We start from the raw sequence: 17,773 nt of genomic DNA, 5'->3' as shown, positions 1-17,773 counted from the left end.
GGCTTCTGGCAGGCGGGCCAGGAAAGAGGTGGCAGTTTGGAGCTTTAGTAAATGTCTAAGGAGCGAATGGAACCAATGACCACGGACGGTCAGCCCGGCGGGTGCTCAGCAGCTCCAAGAGTCTCTTGCTTTGGCATCAGGATTGTAATGAAAAGCTGGGAAACAAAAGAAACTCCGAGGACTGTTAGGGAACGGTGCTTCTGCGGTGCTCTGGCTGACAATGCGGTTCCTAGAACGGCGTCTGGAAGCCGGAGACCGGGCGGAGGGGAGCGAGCTGGGGGCGGGGCCTCGGCGGGGCGGGGCCACGGCTGGGCCGGCTACGGAAGCCGAGCGGGCCCAGCGGTTCGGCCGAGGAAGTGTGCGTGTGCCGGCGGCGCGGGGGCCAGGTTTTGAGTCGTCCTGCGCGGTCGGGCGGTCACACCCGCGCTTGCTTCTGCCGTTGCAGCAGCTCTCGCGGCGGAGACGCAGTGCCTGAGTCGCTTGGCTCTTCTGTTGGGTCAGCGACGCGAGGGACCCACCGCGGCGTGTCGTCGGTGCCTCCCGGCCGGTGGTGCACCCACCCGGCCGGCAGAGCCCCTGCCCGTGCCCGCCGGCTGGTCCGGGGGATCCGGGCACCGCCTCCACGGCGGCTCCGCCGGACGCGCGGACCGGCCCCCAGCCCGAGCCCCGAGTGGACGGCGTCATGAGGCACCTGCCGTACTTCTGCCGGGGCCAAGTGGTGCGGGGCTTCGGCCGCGGCTCCAAGCAGCTGGGCATCCCCACAGGTGAGCGCGGGGCGGACCGGAGCCCCCAGGCCTGGTCACGTGGGGGAGGGAAGGCCGGGTCGTGGGTCCCCTAGGCCGGAGCAGAACCCTCTCTGCCGCCCTTTGCTCGGGTCGAGGGAGCTCCTCTCTGCCCCTTGGCCCTGAGCTCCTTGGGGACCAAGGTTGAGAGGGGCTGGGGGCCCGAAGCTGGAGATGTGTCGCAGGATCTTCTGCCTCCTTGCCCACCCAGGGTCGAGGTGGCCAAGCGTGGCACTTGTCTTGCTCATTAGAAATGTGATGTGGGCCAGATGGGCTGAACTTTCAAGGTGATGTTAAAGTTCGTTTCTAAAAATCTGCTATTGTATAGTGTCCAAGTGGTCACACAGGTAGTTGAAGGAGAGCCAAGTAGCTCTTTGAGTCCGTCTGCATGAGATTTAGTAATAAAACCTTGATTGCTTAATTTATTCTTAACAATACAGGCTAGGGCTGTCTCTGAAGTTCGGTCTTAGGCTTGTAATACTTTGAAACTAATATTTTTAAGTGATTCGTAACCCACTTAGGAAAGACCAGGTCTAAAAGAAATCTGTTTTGCACCTTTTCTTTGTTTGTCTGAGAGAGAGCGATTGAGATTTATATGCTTTGTATCTTATTCCTGGCCTGTCCAGATGAAGAGGAGAAAGAAATGCCAGCCACAATATGGAAGGATGGGATTGGTAAACATAGGGTCCTGGGAATCTTGGGAGTGTCGTGGTTGAGACGAGCCCTGCATGTGATTTTTACAGACATTTAGTGCGAAACTTGTAACACCAGAATATTTACTTCTGTTGTTTAGCTAACTTCCCTGAACAAGTCGTAGACAGCCTTCCGGCCGATCTCTCCACCGGCATTTATTATGGCTGGGCCAGCGTTGGAAGTGGAGATGTCCATAAGATGGTGGTGAGCATAGGCTGGAACCCATACTACAAGAATGTAAAGAAGTCCATGGTAAGTACTGTACTTTGCTCTGTCACTGACAATGCAATGATTGTTTAGAATAATACACAGTATTTCATGCACAATGGTGTTCATCAGTGGTAGTTTCAACATAGTTAAAATTGTAGAAATTTTGGCAGCATACTTGAAGGATTTAAAAGTGAAGTATTTGGTTACTATTTGAATGTAATATCTTTTCCCCTCATTTTACTTTCAACTATTTGTCCCTTGGATCTAAAGTGATTTTCTTGTAGACTTCAAATAGTTGGGTCATGTGTTTAAATCCATTTTGGTAATCACTCCCTTCTTATTAGAGTGTTTAATCCTTTTAGAGTAATAACTTATAAAGGGTGACTCCCTGTATTACATTAATTGTTCTGTATACCTTTAACTTTTTGTCCTTCGTTTCTTTCATTACTGCCTTTTGTCTTGATTTTTTCGTAAAGACATATTTTGATTTCCCTCTCATTTCCCTTTTCTAAAAAACATTCATTTATTTGAAAAAGTGACACAGAGAGAGAGAGAGAGAGAGAGTGCACGCGAGCGCTTTGATCTAGTGATTCACTCTTGAGTGACCACAACGGCTGGGGCTAGGCCAGCCCAGGCCAAAGACAGGAGCCAGGAACTCCATCTGAGTTACCCATGGAGGTGGCAAGGATTCAACTACTTGAGCCATAATCTGCTGCTTCCCAGGGATATTTAACAGGGAGCTAGATCCTAGATCCGGAAGTGGAGCAGCAGGGGCTCAAACTGTCACTCCGATGTTGGCATTCAGGCATCTGAAGTGCCAACTCCCTACACAGTAATGCCTGCTCCTCTTTCTCATTTCCTTTAATGTATTTTGTGTATAGTTTGTGGTCTTGTGGGAATTAAACTTAGCACCCTGAAATTCTAGAAGTCTTTTTGGTTTTTTGAAAGTCAGAGTTACACAGAGAGAGGAGAGGCATAGAGAGAGAGGTCTTCCATCCGATGGTTCACTCCCCAGTTGGCCACAACAGCTGGAGCTGCACTGATCCAAAGGCAGGAGCCAGGAGCTTCTTCCAGGTCTCCCATGTGGGTGCAGGGGCCCAAGCACTAGGGCCATCCTACACTGCTTTTCCAGGCCAAAGCAGAGAGCTGGATTGGAAATGGAGCAGCCGGGTCTTGAACCGGCACCCATATGGGATGCTGGCGCTTCAGGCCAGGGCATTAACCCGATGCACCACAGCACTGGCCCCAAGAAGTCTAATTTGAGTTCATAACAATTTAAGTAGCATATGGATCCCACAAATTACATCTATATATGTTGTATCCCCAATAACAGATTAATACAGATGTTTCTTGGCTTCCACTGTGGAATTGCAATGGGGTTATGTCCTGATAGGCTCATTGTGAATTTTAAAAATCCTAAATTTAGCCATCATAAGTCGAAGACTAATTTTTTATGTATTTAATTTTTTTATTTAATAAATATAAATTTCCAAAGTACAGCTTATGAATTACAAAGGCTTCCCTCCCCACAACTTCCTCCCCACCCGCAACCCTCCCCTTTCCCACTCGCTCTCCCCTTCCATTCCCATCAAGATTCATTTTCAATTCTCTTTATATATGTATTTAATTTTTAAATCATGCAGAAAATAAAAAGTGGACTTAAAAACCAAGTTCATAATAATACTATTATAATCGCCTGTTTGTTTACCTTTACTGGGGTAGAAATGAGGTATGAAAATGAGCTTGCCACAGTTAGTGTAGCTCATTCACTGTTTAATTACTTTGTTAACCCTTTAAGTCCTGAATTTTCAATTCTGCAAGTATTTCAATGACATAATATTTATTTCAAAGTTACCATAAGTGGTAATTTGTTGCTCAGTTTAAAATTTTAGAGGTGTCCTAAACATAGGATGATGGAATAATGGTTAATGCTTACTAAAGGGGTGGTGCTTACTGGTAAGTTGAAACTCTTCGCTTTTTTAAATGACCTTGCAGGTGTACTCCTCTAATCCGACTTTCTTCTCACAGCACCCACACAGTTGAACTGTTTTATCTGTGAGATTTGGCTGAGTCTTTTGTTAGTTGGAGTGTGTGGGAAAACAGATTGACAATCATGCTAATCCCATCTTCTTTGACTATTTAATATGAAGATACTTTGAAAAGCTTGGACAAAATGGAATTAAAAGATAAGTTCAGGGAGTGGGCGTTTGAGACAGTGGCTCAGATGCTGCTTGAGACACCGTCGTCTCACAGCAGACTGCCTGGGTTCTCGTCTTAGCTCCTCTTGCAATTCCAGCTTCCTGCTCATGCTTGCCTCGGGGAGCCGCAGGTACTCTGCTCCCTGCTAGGCACCTGGGAGACCCAGATTGAGTTCCAGGCTCCTGGCTGCAACTTTGCCCAGCCCTGGTTGTTCTAGGCATCTGAAGAGTGAACCAGTGGATAGGCACTCTCTGTCTCTTGTCATTCCAGTAAATAAAAATAAAGATAAACAAAAGATAAGTTTATTTTGATTAAAAAAAAATGTGAAAACATACCTCATTTTTATATGCATTTTTCATGGATTTTTTGAAGTGCCCTCGTAGAAGTATGTCACATGAAACTCAGTGCTAGTATAAGCCAATAGTAATGTCTCAGAACTACTTAACATTTTGTTCAGAATTTCACTGAAGTTTGTAGGGTGGTGGAAATTATTTGTTGGAGGGGATAAGGAAAAGAGTTGATTAAAGATCAAAGAATACCTTACTGTAGAAAGAGAGAGGAAAATAGAGGATGAAAGGCTATGCCATCGCTAACTTTTCTTTAACTACTCAGCAGAAATATTACTATAGCACCAGTGACAAATTGCCTTGGAAGTTTGTCAGTAGTTAGGAAAAATTTGATTTTACAGTGGTAGAGTGTTCTTACATTTCAGAGTTTTTCTTTTTGCTTTTCTTTGATAGTAATAGACATCTGTGAAATGCCTGTTCAAGTCTTTTGCCCTACAAAAAATTGTGTTCTTTGTCTTATTGTGTCTTAAAGAAGCTTTTAGTATTTTCTAGATCCAGTTCGTTTGTTGGAACTGTATATTGCTGTGTTTTTGTTTTTAACTCAATAGTGTCTTTGAAAAACAGTGATCCTTAATATAATCCAGGTTATCATTTTTCTTTCATGATTGGTTGGTGCTTTTTATAATCCATTTAACAACTCTGCCCACTTCAAAGTCATGAACTCATCTATGTTTTCTTCAAAAAGCTTAATTGACTTTTCTCATTTGTGAGTATGCTGTGGTGTGTGGTAAGGATAAAGATTACTTATTTTTTCCTCACCTACATATAGAATTAACCTAGCCCATTTACTGAAAATAGTATCCTGGGGCTAGCGTTATGGCACAGCACATTAAGCCTCCGCCGATGATGCTAGCATCCCATATGGGCACCTATTCAAGTCCCAATTGCTCCACTTCCAATCCAGCTCTCTGCTAATATGCCTAAGAAGGTACTGGAGGATGACCCAAATGCTTGGGCCCCTGGCAGCCACGTGAGGGACCCAGATAGAGTTCCTAGCTTCTAGCTCCAGCCTGACTGATCCCCAACTATTGAGACCATTTGGGGAGTGAGCAAGAGGTTGGAAGAGGTCTCTGTTTCTTCTTTTTCTCTAACTTTGTCTTTCAAATAAATAAATCTCAAAAAAGAAAATGACAGCCTGTGCTGCCCACCCTCCAGTGTTCACCCTGCTCATAAACCAAGTGATCTTATGTATTTGAGAGTCCAAGTATCCAGTCCTACATACTTGGTCTGCTTGACTAACCTTAGGCCATGATCACAAGGTCTTCATTTCCATAGCAGTATATTAGATCTTGATATCTAGTTGTACAGATCCTCTAGTTTTGTTTTCAAGATTTACTTAGATAATTTTAGCATTTCAATGTGCATTTTAAAATTACTTGTCAGTTTCTGCAATTAAAAAAAAACTAGGATTTTTTTTTTTTTTTTTTTGGACAGGCAGTTAGGCAGTGAGAGAGAGGGACAGAGAGAAAGGTCTTCCTTCCATTGGTTCACTCCCCTAATGGCTGCTACGGCCAGCACTGTGCCGATGCGAAGCCAGGAGCCGGATGCTTCCTTCTGGTCTCCCATGTGGGTGCAGGGGCCCAAGCACTTGGGCCATCCTCCACTGCACTCCTGGGCCACAGCAGAGAGCTGGACTGGAAGGGGAGCAATCGGGACAGAATCCAGCGCCCCAACTGTGACTAGAACCCTGGGTGCCGGCGCCACAGGTGGAGGATTAGCCAAGTGAGCCACGGCACTGGCCAAAACCTAGGATTTTTACTGGGATAGCACTAAATCTATAGATCTGGAAGAATAGACATCTTTACCATTTCCCTCAATAATGACTTGGAATTGTCAGCATCAAGGTCGTGTATATTTTGGTTTCGTTTTTACTCAAATGTTTACTGAAAAGAAAAGTGAAATTTATTGATTCATATTCACAAGACCAAGGAGCCATCTTTTAAGGGAAAATTCAGAAAATGCGTACAAAATGTATATTATGAAAAAACTGCATAGATTTCAAATTTTTTGTACAAGAATAAACTTAGTTTTAAATTTCTTTGTTTCCTTGAACTTTTTTAAGTACACTTATATCTTTTAATTCATCCCACTCAGTGACATGTGGGAAATTGGAGTCCCACAGAGGTTGGTTATATGGTTACCCAAGTGTGCAACTGTGGACTTTAGATCCTTAAATCAATGCTCTTACCACAGTATATGATCTCAACTCACGTATAAGTGATTTTAAGCTTACTAACCTAACAAAAGCAAAGTTCTTATAAGAGTTGTATTATAATGGATGTATTAGTTTGATTAATCATTGATTAATGTATATGTTTCTTTATTTTTTACTATTATTTAAGAAATACAAACTTTATGTATTTCATATGTACAAATTAGGAAACATGGTGATTCTTCCCACTCTACCTCCGTCTCACCCTTCTTTTTCTTCCCTCTCCATTCTCATTTTTATTTTTTACAAAGATCTAATTTTAGTTAATTTTATACTCATAAGATTAACCCTACACTAAGTAGAGTTCCCCAAATAGTATGAAAAGAAAACAAAAAAACAACAAAAAAATTGTTCCTCAGCAGTCAAGACAAGGGCTGTTCAAAATCATTGCATTGCAAAGTGTTAGTTCCACTCCTATAGATTACCTTTAAGGTGCTCTACTAGTTACCACAGATCATAGAGAACATATGGTATTTTTCTTTTTGTGACTAGCTTATTTCACTAAGTGTAATCATTTCCAGTTGCATCCATTTTGTTGCAAATGACAGGATTTCATTTTTATTTTTTTTACCACTGTGTAGTATTCCATAGTGTATATTTACCATAATTTCTTTCTAATCCAGTCTTCAGTTGATGGACACCTGGGTTGATTCCATACCTTAGTAATTGAAAACTAAGCTACAATGAACATGAGGGTATAGACAACTCTTTCATATCCTGATTTCATTTCATTTGGGTAAATTCCCAGGAGTGGGATGGCTTGGTCATATGATAAGTCTATATTCGGCTTTCTGAGGTATCTCCATACTGTCTTCCACAGTGGCTGCACCAGTTTACATTCCCACCAACTTCGGATTAGGGTACCTTTTCCCCACATACTCCCTAGCATGTGTTTTTTGATTTCTGTGTGAGAGCCATTCTAATGGGTGAGGTGAAACCTCATTGTGGTTTTGATTTGCATTTCCTTGATGGGCTAGCAATCCTGAGCATTTTTTCATGTCTGTTGGCCATTTGGATTTCCTCTCTTGAAAAGTGTCTGTTCAGTCCTTATTCTTGTTTTTTGAATTTCTGCGTTTATTTTTAGGCATTTGTGCAGTTGATTTTTTTTTTTTTCCCTTTGGTGGCTTTTATCTTTGAGTTATGACACTATGGCTTAGTGGAACGTCTGTACTTTCAGTGAATACCAAGAGGTGTGTGGTGGGTGTGGCCAGTTAGCTGTGGTCAGTGCTCCAGGGTGGAGTGTGGTAGATCCCCTCTTGTTAACAGCAGGAGGGAAATGGTATGATCACCCCTCTCACCTCCTCTCCTCCAAGCTGAGCGATGCCTGGTGTTGGCTCCCAGAGTGTTCCACACTCATCCACACCACTGTCTGAACCGCACAGATGATCTGCACTGTCCTCACTGTGAGCACAGTTCCCACAGCAATGAGCTGCTCTAGGCAACCAGGGAGCTCTGAGAGTGTACAGCAGCACCCAGTTTTTGCCCAGAAACCCAGCTACACTCTGCCTCCTCGCATGCAGTGTTTTCACAGTCTCAGCAACCAGGGCTCCCATGCTCAAGGAGTATAAGAGGGTCCAGAGGGTCCAGTCCGCCCCACCAGTCTGTCCTGTCCACAGAGAGACTGAAGGGTTCCCAGAGCTGCTGCCCCTGTGTATTCTGCCCTGACGGATTGAGCCTGATCCTCCCAGCCAGACTCAAAGTCAGTGGGGGACATGGGTTGTGCCCTCTGGTAAAATCCCTTGATTGGGGCAGGTGCTGTGGCATAGCGGGTGGAGCCACCACACCTGCAGTGCTGACATCCCTTATGTGTGCCAATTCGAGTCCTGGCTGCTCCACTTCCAATCCAGCTCTTTGCTATGGCTGAGAAAGCAGTAGAGGATGATCAAGTCCTTGGGCCCCTGCACTCGCTTGGGACACTCAGAAGAAGCTCCAGGCTCCTGGCTTCCAATCAGATCAGATCGGCACAGCTCTGGCCGTTGCAGCCGTTTGGGGAGTGAACCAGCAGGTGAAGGACCCCCCTCTATCTCTGTCTCTCCTTCTCTCTCTGTGTAACTCTGACTTACAAATAAATAAATAGATCTTAAAAAAAAAATCCATTGATCATATGCATGCATAATACCTGCTGACCACATCCCTATTTGCTTCACAATTCTGCTGGGCACATACAAGTGTCCCCGCAGGTGGTACTTCCCAGAATCCATTGCCAGGTGGGTGCAGCTGGCAAAGTAGAGACCATCCCTGCTAGTTGCTGGGTGCGTGCACCAGAACTGGAGCAGCTGTTCCTGCGTTTGTCCATAAATGGTGCCAGCCCTCCCTACAGCTGGCCGCAAGTTGCTGTTACAGGGGGGAAGGGTAGTGGTGGGAGGGAGACTGGGAGAGACACACTGCCTCCCAGCCACCTTCCACCCCCCGACCCAGCAGTCGCCCTGTTGCCCTCAGGGTTTGGGGCTGGACTCAAAGACAGTGTTGTCCACTAGGCTGTCTCTCCAGCTGTATCAACAGTGGCGTGGGCCTGTGCAGTCTGACCTCACCTGGCTTGCCAGAGCAGGCAGTTTTTCCGGATCCAAGCTGCTGGGTCCTTTGTTGTGTCCTTGCTCGTTACGGTGTGTCTGCACCTTCCACACAGGTCTGGGCTGTTTCCACTGCTTTCTCAGGACCTGCTACTGCAGCTTCCCCTGCAGCTTGACCCTCAGAGTGTGCTTTCTCCACTTTTTTTCTACTAATTATGCCTGTCCTACATCAGACCGCCCTCTTGCTATTCTGCCATCTTGGAACCCTCCTCAGTGTGTATGTATTTCAAGTCATCACATTGTATACTTTAAAAGCAGTTTTTATCAATTATAATTCAGTAAAGCTGGAAAAGATCTATGCATAGATTATAAAGGAAAGTCTCGTTTTTAATATCAGTATTTTCCTTTTATAAATTGTTTAAATCAGGGCTCTTTTTGTTTAATGGGCACCGTGAAATCTATATATTCCATTAAATTATGTGCCAAGGCTGTTGTTTTTTTTCTGTTTCATTTAAAGATCTATTTATTTGAAAGTCAGAGTGACAAAAAGACCTTCCATCCCTTAGTATCACTCCCCAAATGGTCACAACAGCTAGGGCGGGGCCAGGCTGAAGCCAGGAGCCAGGAACTCCATCTAGGTCTCCCACATGAGTGGCAGAGAGGCACAGCACTTGGGCCATTATCCACTGCCTTCCCAGGCACATTGGCAGGAAATTGCATCCAAAACTGAATAGCCAGGCCTCTGGAAAGAGATGCCAGCTTCTCAAGCATGCCCTAACCTGCTGTGCCACAACCCCAGCCCTGTGAAGTGTTTTGAGTAAGTAAAACCCCTTCTGGCCACCCGCTCCCTGCTTCCTGGCCTCCCTGCTCCTCCACATGGCTGGCTCCTGATACTTGGTATGAATCCAGATTTCCCTTTCTTTCACAGATAGGGCCCTCACTCTCCTATGCATTTCTCACTGAATCAAAAGCTTAAAACTTAAAAAAAAAAAAAAAAAAAAGAGTAAGTAAAACTCACCTTAATCTAAAAGTCTCATGTAATATTTCCTTCCCTTTTTTGATCTGATTTATATTTTAAGGGCACAGGTAAAGCAGATATGTTAGGTTAGAAGGAAACATTGATTAAATTGAGATTTCCATGTTTGATTTTTAAAAAATAGGCCATTCATAATTTGTTTTAATTACTTAGTTGCTTTTTTACTCCAATTTAGCTGTTCTCTTAGCAGATTTATGATAGATACTTCAGTTTTAAGAATCACTTCACAGACGATTTTCTCAAGTCACATCCTTTAAGATATGCCTCTAATATCAAGGCAGACTTCCTAGTTTCCATTGCCACCTTTGTAGTTCAGTCCCAGCCATCTTATTTCAGTGTTTGGTCTTTTAGTTGGTCTTCCTGCCTTGTGAAAGTAGATCCATTCTTTAAGGGAATCTAGTACAGTTCAGATGACTTGTCTGAACCAGAGACATTCTGGGGCATCATTTGCCCTCTGCGCTGTTTTCCTCCAGCACACCCTGGCCCTGTTTGTCACACGGCTTCCTGATCAGGAACCTGCCTGTCTCTTCGGCCTCTGCATCAGTCCTCAGCTCTGCTGATTTCAGCACCCCGGGTGGTACTGAGGGCGCGCAGGAACCACTCGGTTTACCAGGACGTGCGAAGCAGGCTTGTCTTGACTGACCTCAGGTGCTCTTAGTAACGTCTCCTGATGCTCGATTCATCCTCTCTTTTTTGTCTTTGTTCGGTTTTTCAGCTCAAGACTGATAACTTCTTTTGAGATATGTCAATTTTTTTTAAATATATGTATAAACAACAGATGACACCAGATTTGTGTTATAGCATATCTACTACCTCACAGTTATCTTTACTTGTAAATTAGGGCCTGAATTGGTGATGGAAGAAGTCAGGAAAAACTGTACTTAGATTTTAACGTAGGTCTCTAAGATTTTAATGAAGATTGTTTCATTAAATTTTTTTAAAGATTTATTTATTTATTTGAAAGGCAGAGCCGCAGAGAGGCAGAGGCAGAGACAAGAGAGAGAGAAATCTTCCATCCACTGGTTCACTCCTCAGATGATCTGAAGCCAGGAACCAGGAGCCTCTTCTGTGTCTCCCACGTGGTTGTAGATGCCCAAGGACTTGTACCATTTTCTACTGCTTTCCCGGGCCAGTTTCTACTGCTTTCCCAGGCTGGATTGGAAGTGGAGCAGCTGGGACTTGAACCAGCGCCCATATGGGATGCTGGCACTGTAGATGGTGGCTTTACCCACTACACCACAGCACCGCACTGGCCCAATTGTTTCATTAAAATTAAGACAACATTGGGGTCATCGTTATGGCTTAGGGGGTTAGAGCCACCATCTGCCAATGCTAGTATACTCTAGGGGTGCTGGTTTGTGTGCAGTTGCATTTTCACTTCTGATCTAGCTCCCTGAGGATGGCCAGGGAAAAGCAATGGAGGATGGCCCAGGTGCTTGGGCCTTTGCTTACCCTTGTGGGAGACCTAAAGAAGCTCTTGGCTCCTGGCTTCAGCCTGGCCCAGGGCTGGCTGTTGTGGCCATCTGGGGAGTGAACCAATGGATGGGAGCTCTCTCTCTCTTGTCTCTCCCTTTCTCTTGGACTTTGATTTTCAAATAAATAAATAAATCTTTTTTTAAATTAACCTTCCATAAACAAATATTTCAGATTTCAAATGTTTTGTGAGCTAATGGTGATCTTTTCAACATTTCTTGATTTTTAGGAAACTCACATCATGCATACCTTCAAAGAGGACTTTTATGGGGAAATCCTCAATGTGGCCATTGTTGGCTATCTTAGACCAGAAAAAAACTTTGATTCTTTAGGTAAGTTCTTATTTTGATCTTCTTAAATGTTATTACTGCTGCTACAACCACTACAATAATGATGGCAGGACAGATAATATTTGAACATTTAATTGTGCTAGGCACTGTTTTAAAAACTTTACATAAAGTAGCTCCTTTATCTCCCACAACTACCATCTGAGGAAATTGTCACAGAGTTGTTAAGTCATTTTCCCAAAGTCACTGTCTTAGTCCATTTTCTGTTGCTGTAACTCAAGGGTGGGGAACTTTTTTTCTCAAAGGGCTACTTGGATATTTATAGCATCATTCGCAGACCATAAAAAATTATCACCTTAAAAATTAGCCTGCTTTAGATTTATTGAAATTTGAGTTCTACATGCACTTGCCTGGGCAAAGCCAGATCAAATGATTTCACCACCCTGCTACACCATGGACTAGGAAATTTACAAAGAGTAGACGTTTAGATTGCTGAAGGTTCTGGAGCTGGGAAGTCAAACATCATGGCACTGGCATCTGGTCTGCCTCTGGTGAGTGCCTTCTTGCTGCATTGTAACACAGAGTTGCATGGTGAGACAGTGTAACAGTGCTAGTGATGGCTCACCTTTGGAACCAAGCCACTCCCTCAGTAACCTGATAATCCATGAATGGATTACTTCATTCATGAAGACAAAGCTGTCATGACTGATTTTCTTCCCAAAGTTCCATTTCCAGATGCCAGCCAAATATGACTTTGGGGATTAAGTTTCCAGCACACGAATTCTGGGGGATTACCAAACCATAGCTATCACGTAGTAAATGATAAGCCTGGGTTCATAGCCAACAGACTGGCTGCCTCTCTCCGATGTCATGAAGTTAATCTTGCAAAATGCTTGAAGTGTGAGAAACAACAAATCAGAGAACGTTGGTAACCAATGTGATCAGCTGTTTATTAGAGTAGTGTGATAGTTTGGACTCTTACTGTAAAGTTTCTTTTAACAGTGTTAGAACAGATAATGACTTTGTTTCTTCCATTTGGTATTTCAGTGTATGTTTGTGCCCATACCTTTCTGTGAGAAATTACAAGACTAAGAACTTGTTTTGTGTACTACTGACTTTAAGTTAAAAGGCTAGAAGAAGGGATGGAACAGTTATTTGGCATCTAACCTGTGCCAGCAGTATTTTTAGGAGAGGCTGAAGAAGGGAAAAATAAAAAATACATTTGTGGTTTTTCATTATCTTTATCTGATGTATTCTCTCTACAGAATCACTTATTTCAGCAATTCAAGGTGATATTGAAGAAGCTAAGAAACGACTCGATTTACCAGAACATTTGAAACTCAAAGAAGATAATTTCTTCCAGGTTCCTAAAAACAAAATAATGAATGGCCACTGATGAAAAAAATTAACCTTATTTATTCATTCACTGTTTTCTAGTATCTCACTGTTCATAACTATGCAGTGTCATCTTGGTTAATTTTTCAGAAATCAAACATTTTCCTACAGCTGTGGATTAAACAGTACAGTGTAGCTACTTATTATGCTTCAGCTGTTAAATTAAACCCATCATGCTATAGTGCTGAAAGGATTCACTTAAAAATCAAGATTCTTTTTAATGTATTACTTTGATTAAAATGTACCACTAGAAAGATACTAAGTGTCTTAAAATGGAAATGAAATTACATTTGTGAATCTGAGTAAAAAGACAAGTCACTAATTTAAGATGATAACTGTAACTCTCGTGGTAAGATACCAGCTGTGTGATTGTATGGCATATGCTGACAAACAGAAGGCTTAGGGAAGTAAATGCACTAAATAAAAGGTTGATAGCTTACTATAACCTAAAAGGGAAAATCCAGACTTTGTATTTTTGATATTTTGTGCATTAATATATTATTACAGAAATGAAAGCTTTTGTGAGATTTCATTTTACTCATTTCCTTTATGACATCAAATCATTGTCCTGTTTCCATTTGTGGCTAGTGCTGCCTCAGTTCTAAGTGGTTTAGACTCTCTGCCAATCAATTTGTCTCAGAAGACAGTAAATTAAGTGTTTGAAATCTAGAGGTCTCCTATTTCTTCTTTCTTTTAAAGTTTTTCTAAAATTTTATTTTATATGAGAGAGAGAGAGAGAGAGAGTGAGTCCTGCAATGGCTGAGACTAGGCCATGGCCGAAGCACAGGCCAAGAACTCAATCCAGGTCTGCTACGTGGATGGCAGGATCCCCACTATGTGAACCATCACTGTGCTTCCCAGGGTCTGCATTAGCGGGAAGCTGGCATCCGGAGTCAGAGCTGGGAACTGAACGCACACAATCCAAAGAATGTTAGTGTCTTAACCAGAGTCCTAACAGGCCAAATGACAGCCTCTTTTTTTCTTAAGAGTGTATATTCTTGTTCTTGAACATTTTTCTGGACTTGGGTTCTTTTTTCCTTTAAGCCATTGTCAGTGTCACAGTTTTTTTACATTTGAAATATCCTACAACTGTGCACTTAAGAGATTGGGTCTGTGTTTACTCTTCTATTGCTGTATGAACAGTGATTAAGTGTATATCTGCACTGCATTTTCACAAAGTCAACAACGAACTTCATCATTAGACTTCCTCAAGATTTAAATGAACACATAACTGCTCTTGGTATGTGTTAGTTCTTAAAGACACAAAATGCTGTTTTCCCTTTAGGGAAACTACTTAAGGGCCAATTAAACTATGAAATACTTAGAAAGTTATTTATTTTTTAATGCAATTACATGTTCCTGAGCAAATTTAAACTGTTGTAGTTGCATATGCATAATGTAATTTAATATTAAAGCATGGTTATAGCTTGAGGAAAGGTATAAATAAAGTTTTAGCTAAATGATCTTTGTACTGTGCATTTTTCCTCTGATTTTTGGTCACTTGAGTCTTTGTTTATATGGGCAGAAAGGTGAAACCATTGAATATTTAGGAAGCTAAGATTACAGATTGCTCTGAGCCTCCTGTAATACTACATGCATCACTGTTCACTTTAGTAGTGTTTTTGGTGGTGGCAGGGATGGTTGAGTGTAGGTATAGAATTATGTGGAAGGTAATTTTAATGATCACTTGCTACAAATCATTTTTCTGTAACCTGCATAAGTGATTTAGAGAATTGATTTTAATAAAAATAATTATAAAGTATATAGAAAAATATGTATAGCTGTTGCTGAAGAGGGAAGTATGGGCAATCGATTGGGTAATGTTTAACTTTGTGGTAGTCTGAATTGATACCAGATGTCACAGTCAAGCTTTTTCATTGTTGTATAAAAATATTTAGAAGATATAGTTTTCCATGTTAGAAATTCCAAACATGAAATTAGCTTCAATTATCAGTGGCTTTATGAGCAGTTAAAAACCAATATGGAAAGTATAAAAACAGATTTATGTTTGTTTTGTCTAAATAAAGTCTGTGAGTTTTTTTTTCTTTACATCAACTTGAATCTTTTGTTGTCGTTTGAGAGACACAGACTTAAGAGCTGCCACCTGCTAGTTCACTCCCCAGATACCTGCAGTGTCCCAGCCAGTGCTGGAGCCTGGAGCAAGGAGCTCAGTCTGAGTCTCCCATGTGGGTGGCAAGAAACTGACTGTTGATCCATCATCTGCTACCATAGATCGGGAGCAGAGCTGGGAATCAAACCTAGGCAATCTGATATGGAATGTAGGTTCTTAACCAGTGTCTTAACTACTAGGCCAAATGTCCTAATAGTTTATTTTACTTTTTTTAACTAATTTCCTGGCAGATTGTTACTTTTTTTTTTTTTACTTTTATTTAGTAAATATAATTTTTCCAAAGTACAGTTTATGGATTACAATGGCTTTTTCCCCTCCATAACTTCCCTCCCACCTGCACCCCTCCCATCTCCCACTCCCTCTCCTATTCCATTCACATCAAGATTCATTTTTAATTATCTTTATATACAGAAGATCGATTTAGTATATATTAAGTAAAGATTTCATCAGTTTGCACCCACACAGAACATAAAGTGTAAAATACTGTTTGAGTACTAGTTATAGCATTACTTCACATTGGACAACACATTAAGGACAGAGATCCCACATGGGACATAACTACACAGTAACGCCTGTTGTTGACTTAACAATTTGACACTCTTGTTTATGGCGTCAATAATCTCCCTAGGCTCTAGTCATGAGTTGCCAAGGCTATGGAAGCCTTTTGAGTTCGCCGACTTCGATCTTATTTAGACAAGGTCATAGTCAAAGTGGAAATTCTCTCCTTCCTTCAGAGAAAGGTACCTCCTCCTTTGATGGCCCGTTCTTTCCACTGGGATCTCACTCGCAGAGATCTTTCATTTAGGTCTTCTTTTTTTTTTTTTTTCCAGAGTGTCTTGGCTTTCCATGCCTAAAATATTCTCATGGGCTCTTCAGCCAGATCTGAATGCCTTAAGGGCTGATTCTGAGGCCAGAGTGCTGTTTAGGACATCTGCCATTCTATGAGTCTGCTGTGTCTCCCACTTCCCATGTTGGATCGTTCTCTCCCTTTTTGATTCTATCAGTTAGTATTAGCAGACACTAGTCTTGTTTGTGTGATCCCTTTGACTCTTAGACCTATCAGTGTGATCAATTGTGAACAGAAATTGATCTCTTGGACTAGTGAGATGGCATTGGTACATGCAATCTTGATGGGATTGTATTGGAATCCCCTGGCACATTTCTAACTCCACCATTTGGGGCAAGTCCAATTGAGCATGTCCCAAATTGCACATCTTCTCCTTCTCTTATTCCAACAGTGACTTGATCAGCCCTTGTCCTGACTGTTGATGTACAATTTAATACTTTATCCCTTTTAGTATTTTTTTGTTCTAGTTAATACTATTGGCTGAACTCTGTAATTAACACACATTTATTCATAGGTGTTGAAATTTAACTGAAAAGTCATCCCTGTTAAATACTTTTTTTTTTTAAAGATTTATTTATTTAAAAGAGAGAAGGAGAGGCAGAGAGAGAGAGGTCTTCATCCACTGGTTCACTCCCCAGTTGGTTGCAAGGGCCGGAGCTATGCCAATCTGAAGCCAGGAGCCAGGAGTTTCTTCCGGGTCTCCCACACGGGTTCAGGGTCCTGTGAATTCATTTGGGCCATCTGCTTTCCCAAGCCATAGCAGAGAGCTGAATCGGAAGTGGAGCAGCCGAGACTTGAACTGGCGCTCATATTGGATGTTGGCTGTAGGCAGCGGCTTTACCCACTACGCCACAGCACCGGCCCCCAGATTGTTACTTTAAGGTATGTGAAAAGTCCTCAGTAGAGTGTTGTGACAGCTGTAGGGCTGTAGGGCTGGCATTCAGTGATAGTTCTGCAACCAAGTGCCTTTCCTTAACAGCCTCTGTTTTTGTACCTGGAGCACATTCACAGGACATCAGTACCCTGAAAAATCCACTCTCAGAGTAAGCGTTCTGATTATTTTTCAGAGTTACCAGAGTATAAGTTTGGGCTCCCTGCATAACTGCCGCTCCAAAACCGGGTTCTGTAATCTTCAGGACATGTGTCAGCAACCCTGTGTGCAGTAAGATGGGACTCATTTACCTGTATTGCACATAGTCAACAGTCATTCCTACCACGCTGTTGTTGTTCACCAGCTACGAAGGCTTGAAAGCTAGCAGTTAGTGCTCCTTCTGTAATGTAGTGCAGGTCAGGGAGATGGAGGTGGAAGTCTGCTTAGACTTGAGGCAGTTCTGCTTTCCTGCTAAAATGTTAGTCTTTTCTTATTCTCCTCTTACCTGGAAAATGGGTGTTAGGTTGGTAGAGGAGAATCAGTCTGATCTTCAGAGACAGAAACAGGAAATAATTCTACTCTGCCAAAGGAGAGGCTATCTTATTTAAGAGTTAGCAGAAACAAAGCTAGAATAAGTACTACACAGAAGGCAGATAAAGGGATCATTAGAAAATTTGAAATAACATACAAAGAAAAGTATCAAAAATGATAAAATAACAAAGTTGTATAAAAATCGGATAGATTTGGGAATTGTCCAAAATAGAATTTATAGCTATGAAA

General features: G+C 42.3%; 1 protein-coding gene across 1 annotated transcript; it reads left to right on the top strand.

The window, feature by feature from the left end:
• The first annotated feature begins 501 nt into the window (after positions 1-501).
• Positions 502-15,160, top strand: RFK (riboflavin kinase). The gene is made up of 4 exons (XM_062208434.1): positions 502-764; positions 1,576-1,727; positions 11,692-11,794; positions 13,015-15,160. The coding sequence occupies exons 1-4, from the start codon at positions 683-685 to the stop codon at positions 13,143-13,145; spliced, it is 468 nt and encodes a 155-aa protein (XP_062064418.1). The 5' UTR covers positions 502-682; the 3' UTR covers positions 13,146-15,160.
• The last annotated feature ends 2,613 nt before the right edge of the window (positions 15,161-17,773 follow it).

This window comes from Lepus europaeus, chromosome 12 (assembly GCF_033115175.1).
Source record: "Lepus europaeus isolate LE1 chromosome 12, mLepTim1.pri, whole genome shotgun sequence".
NCBI classification, from domain to species: domain Eukaryota; kingdom Metazoa; phylum Chordata; class Mammalia; order Lagomorpha; family Leporidae; genus Lepus; species Lepus europaeus.
Note: the sequence above shows the minus strand (reverse complement) of the source record. Positions and strands in the feature narration are given on the sequence as shown.